Below are 6000 nucleotides of genomic sequence, written 5' to 3'. Positions count from 1 at the left end.
TTTTCAGCTGCAGTCCAGCTGCAGAACAAAGGAGCTGTATGCAAATAACTGTATGAAAGGAGGCTCATTTACATGCAAATGAAGCTAATAAGCTGCTAATGGGCATTAGTGCCCATTAGCAGCCTATGCAAAATGATCTCTCAAACTGTCATTCTCCCTATCTTTTGAACAAAATTTGAGCGAACATCTTTGCGTGTAAATGGGGCTTTATTTTGTCCCATGTGAAAGCATATTAAGGCCCGCTTCACATGAACGTAAGTTCATTTGCGCACGCCTGAGTTCTGCATTTTTGCAGAATGAACAATTCTTTTGCGTGCACATCGGCATATTTTACTGTACCTTTTGCCCCCACAGGACATCTACATTTGCACGCAGCAAAAAACGCACTGACTGAAATGGCTAATTAGTTCCAGATGTGCTTTTTTTTTTCAGTGTAATTATGTAGTTGCACGCATCTCCTTGCGTATTGCGTATACATTTGCGCACCCTCATTGATTTGTGGGGACTTTTAGTGTGCAAATATAGAGAAAAACAGAATATGTCCTATTTTTTTGTTTTTCTCTGCACGACCAAAATATGTGCACAAAATATGGAAATGTGAATGAGCCCCATTAAAATCAATGGGTTCTATTTTCTGTGTATCGCCCGCGCAAATCTGCCCGTGTGAACGGGCCCTTACTGAATTATTTACTTGCTTTTCTCCACTTTCAGGCAATCTGTCCTGCTATTTGTTTTTCTTGTATTTGATACATTTTTATTAGATTTTTGCATCTTTGTACTTTACACTTATTTGTTTATAGTCACTTTTATGTTACATGTTAGTATTTTATATTTTGTCATTTTACTGTTTGTGTTATTTGCTTTCCTGCCGCTCTCTGGGAATCCCTCTTTTTATGCATCACTTTCTCCAGAAGTGCAGCCCTGATAGCAGCAGCCTCTGCCTAAAAACAGTTCCTGTTATCTGTAAACTTGTGCGCCCCTCCCCTCCTGAAGGATCCACAACCCACTGACACATGTTTTTCCTCTACAGAGGTCAGGAAACTGACTGAGCAACAGGAGCCCTTCGCTTGGAGCCTCCTTGCATGCACTACTACAAGCAGCAGCAACCCAGGAGGGACCTGTGACCATGTCTACACCTGAAAGTATGACCGCTCCTAGCTGTGAGTATGAGCTGTGCTCATGACATGACCTCACACACGTGTATTAACTTCTTCACCACCAGAGATACAATTACTGACATCACCCACAGTATCACTATAGCCTGCATGTCCACAGGGTGCATGCATTAGAGCAGGGCCATGAAGCTTGCAATCTAGGACACATCAGCTTAGGAACTTGAGTCACATGTGGCCGGCTACATGCTTCCAAACAAGTTGCCATAGTGTAAAAATATCAGCGTCCCTCATACAATAACCAGTTCTTTGCCAGGGGTGTAACAAATTCTCTTGATGGCCAAGGGAGGCGTTTCAGAATTAACCCCCAACATTGGACTATGAACGGCCCAGTAACATGTATGTTGTGTGTGTAATGGTCATGTATGTTTGTATGGCTGAACCCCCCTCTGTTTCTGTATATATGGGAAGGCAGGCAACTTTTTTTTTTTTTTTTTAATCCTTGAATTGCACCCCTCCCCCAACTCCAATAGTGCTCTAGGCAGCCGCCCACTCTGCCTTCCACATGCATATAGTATATAACATAACAGGATCTGCTGACTAACATGCATTCGTGTAAGCAGGCCCGCAGGGTAATCTGGGCCAGTCATGTGTTTTTGTTTTTTGCCTCCTCCACAAACATAACCTGTACATTGTATATATGTCATTGGGCACATAGTATATGAGCTGCCTGCTGTAGGGTCACCGTTCACCTTTACTTCTACTGTATGCATTATACTCCTGAAGCTTGCAATCTAGTGCTGAGGTTCCCATAGGGCTGGGATCGCATTGAGAAGTAATAACATCACATGGCAATACAATGTATACATCACGATGCAACAATGTTGCAATTGTATTTAAAGCAACAAACAGTTAAAAATATCCCATGTGGAAAATTAGGACATGTGCTTCAGTTTTTTGAGGAGGGGCTTTTGCTTTGAGGTCAATGAAGAAAAATTCTGCAGAAATACCAAAAGGCAACAAACACGGCGTTCTTCCTGTGAACCCGATCGCTTCTGTAAGGTAGAGCATCATGATGCACGAGATCTCCTCATCTCCAGCAGTTATATGCAGATAAATCATTGAGGGGCCTTTTCCCATGGGACACAATATTCCACAACAGCGTTGAAGAGTACGCCCTCCTATTCAGCGCCACGATTCGCACTGCTATTCGGATTTTGGTGCGGAATTGAAACCGAATCCTGCAGTGAGGCTAGTTTCACATGGCCGAGCGTGATATCGCGCTTGTGCGATGTTCCCATGGATGCAAGGCGTTTTTGTATCAAAACTGCCTCCCATCGCTTCAGTATAGTTGCGATCCTCCAGCGCGGCTTTAAAATGTCGGAAGATCAATAAGTGTCTCCTATAGCTTTCAATGGGAAATCTCGAGTGCACATCGCATGCATTATGATGTGTTTTCCTAGCCCCTTGAAAACAATGGGGGAGGCATTCTGAGGGAAGCCCAAAGATCGGACATGCCACAATTTTTTTTGTCCTGTGATGCGGGAAAAAAACCAAAAAACGCTCATGTATATGACTCCATTCAAAAGAATGAAGTTCATATTTGTACGTCTCGCAACGCACAAATCTCACATGATTTTCACAGCCATGTGAAAGCAGTCTCAGCAGTGCAGATTGTGCCTTTACTCGACTAATAAGCTCCACACCACAAGAAAATACACAGCAATACTCTGTGAGCAAGATTCGTGGCATACACCATGTTTTATCTACAGGCAATACCTTGGGGTGCCTGATGTTTATGGCGGCACTTGATCCCTACAGAATAAACCGGGCTCTCCCCGCTGCCTGGCTTTGAGGCGAGTCAGGCTACGCTTACTGCCTGACTTTTGCGTGCACTGCAATACATACGCCGCATCACTGGCTTGTAAGTCGGCTAAGGTCTGTCACACAAATATATTTGCACAGTGTTAAACTTGCGCACGTGATCCGCAGTGAATAGAATCCATTGATTTCAATGGGTTCATTCTCATCAGCGTATTTTGCGTGTATATTTAATTAACGGCCAAAAATACGCAACATACTCTATTTTTCAGCATATTTGCACACAAAAATAGCACATATTGAGCTAATTACCTAAAAGCCCAATTCAATAGATGGGAGCATGGCTGTGTGTTTGTTTGCGTGCGCAAAATTTGCATAATTTGCGTGTACAAAGTACAGTAAAACATGCTTTCACCCATGTGACACCAGCCTTTACATTGGCCCTGTTGAGATATGTTATTGTTCTAGTGCGGTCCCCTCCAGATAGTAGTTCTATGCTGCACCACCAACTTCAGGGTGCGTTCACACGCAGCCAAAATGGACATTTCTGCACCAAAATCTCATTGGTGAGGATTTTGTTGCCGAATTTGCAGCTGATCCACAAGAATCCCCCCCCCCCCCCCCCCCAATTGTAACGGAGAAATCTGTTGGTAACAACTACATCAAAATTTCCATCAGATGGTGCAGATTCAGCTGATCGAATGCCCGCTGTCAGCGCCCTGTGCATTGGCTGGCATTTTTAACTGCTGGCGCAGTTCTTGTTGATTGTGCTGACAGCTGCACCTGCAATTCTAAGTGACGACCACTACATAGGAGTCAGAGCTAAATGCTTCGTCTCTGTTCCCTCTGTGTTGTGGCACTGACAATTGGCAACCAATCACCTGATTGCCCAAGGTCCTCAGCGGCGGACTTCAGGATATGTCATCAATTGTACTTCACTGGAAAACCCCTTTAGCATTGGCATGTCACCAGCATGTCTGCTGGCATAACCCTGGTGCATTGCTGCATCCCCAGCTTGGTTACTGGATTTACATCGGCCTAAGTAGGCTTGCCCGAACCCATACATGGCCCACTGCAGGCACTAGTTCTGAAACAGGGGTTACTCTTATAGTGGGGATACTCCAACCATGACTCGCCCCATATATGTCCTTCTTTGTGTTTGCTGTGACCCCTGGGAATTCCGCAGCTTCCGTCCGTGTGAAAGATCCCCTATGTACAAGGAGCAGGGGGAGCGGTGCCGTACAGGAAGCGTCTTTTTTTTTTTTTCTTACTTCTAAAAATATTCCAAAATTCCATGAGGATTGGAAAAGCGAGAGGGGCGGAGGGGGGGGGGGGGGGGGGCGGCCGGGTCTAACTGCAGGGGGATTTATCTGTGCGTAGAATTACCAGGCTGTGTGAGAAACTCTAGACACATGCCAGGGCTGTCACACTCCAGTTGAATTCTCTTATTTGACCCAGGCTAACGTGCGCCAAGGCGGCATCCAGGCTGAAATCCCAGCGAGACTGCGGCTGTCACTCACAGTACTGGGAACGCTGGTGCAGAATACATGTTATCCATGTCTGGGAAAGCTGGGTGATGCCCACCATTGTCTCTTCTGCTCTTCTTCTTATCTGCCAGAGCTGCACAACTTGGCATGTTTGCCACCCTGATTGCCAGGGAAGAGCAGTGGGAGACTGAATGCATCTGGAACGCTTATCACCCAGTTACTCAAGAAACACCTACGGCTCTAAATAGACTGATAGCACTGCTGTAGTGCGTTATCTGAGGTTTTAGGTACTGGGGGGCTCGTGCCTCGGCGCTGTTGCAAGTTTAACCAATTCGTTGCAGGAGGTTCCATTTAAACAGACCATTCGTAGAGACTCGTTGGCAGTATTTTTCCATTAAAGGGTGTTTTGGGACTGAACTATTGATCGGGATAGGTTATCAATAGTTGATAGGTGGGGACTGCCACTCGGGACCCCCAGCTGTTATGTGGCCCAGCAGCAGTGCGGATGGAGTCAGACGCGGGCAGTCCTGTCCACATTGCAGCATAGCAGGTACAGCTCCCATTGAATGCAATGCAAACCCACCCGGGCCGCTGCAGTGCGGATGTGGATGTCGGTTGCTAGTTCCGTACACACTGAAAACATGATCGTCGGGATCCAGAGTGGCAGACCACCACCGCCGATCAACTGTTGATGACCTATCATGAGGAGAGGTCAGGTCGGTCCTGAAAAACCCTTTTAAGGATAGTTTTACATGGACGATAAAATCCTGTGCCTTTCGCACAATGCAAGTGCAGAATTGTGAAACCCATGATTTTCAATGGTTTCCTTCACTTTCGCGATGTTTTAACTTATGTGACGTCGTGTTTAAAAAAATCGCGGCGTGCCCTATCGTTCTGCGCTTTCTCTTTTATATTGCCCATGTTTCCCTATAGAGCCTTTACGTGCGATGCGTTTTTAATATTAGCATTGTCTTCTTCATAAGAAAATCGCAAGTGGCAGCGATGTTTTGCGAAAAAAAGCAGCGCTGACGCTCAGACATCTCATGAGAGAAATTGCAGTATTGCCGCAATTTTCTCACGGCGATATTGCGATCGCCTGTGTGAAACTACCTCTAAGGCCGGCTTCACACGGGCGTATTTGCGTGTGCAAAATTGACATTGATTTCAATGGTCTGTTCACATTTCCGAATTTTGTATTTCGGTCGCGCAAAAAGAAGAAAATAGAAGACGCTCTCTTTTTCAGCATTTTTGCTCACCGAAGGTCCCCGTAGAAGTTGTTGGGGTGAGATAGGCGAGGAAATGAGTAATATGCTACGGAATTCTGCTGGGAAAGAACACATCTGGGACTAACTAGCAAATTTCAATCGGTGCATCTTTGTTTGCCGCACACAAAATAGGCTGATGTGCACGCGAAAAAGCATTGTTCATTCCACAAAAACGCTACGCTCGTGCACGCGCAAATACACGCACGCCCATGTGAAGCCGACCTAAAGGAACTCTTAAGGCTCATTCACATGATATGAAATCTGTGCGTTTTTCATTTGAACATGGAGTCATGCTGCGGATGAACGCATTTACAT

At 45.5% G+C, this 6000-nt stretch overlaps 1 protein-coding gene across 1 annotated transcript in view; it reads left to right on the top strand.

Annotated features, from left to right (window-relative positions):
* Positions 1–1005: 1005 nt before the first annotated feature.
* The window catches only part of GYPC (glycophorin C (Gerbich blood group)), a 41532-nt gene continuing 36537 nt past the window's right edge, over positions 1006–6000 (top strand). Inside the window, exon 1 of the mRNA XM_066575575.1 lies at positions 1006–1160. Within this exon, the coding sequence (XP_066431672.1) occupies positions 1127–1160 (34 nt within the window). The 5' untranslated portion in view covers positions 1006–1126. The remainder of the gene's footprint in view (positions 1161–6000) is intronic.

This window comes from Eleutherodactylus coqui, chromosome 8 (genome assembly GCF_035609145.1).
Source record: "Eleutherodactylus coqui strain aEleCoq1 chromosome 8, aEleCoq1.hap1, whole genome shotgun sequence".
Lineage (NCBI taxonomy): Eukaryota > Metazoa > Chordata > Amphibia > Anura > Eleutherodactylidae > Eleutherodactylus > Eleutherodactylus coqui.
Note: the sequence above shows the minus strand (reverse complement) of the source record. Positions and strands in the feature narration are given on the sequence as shown.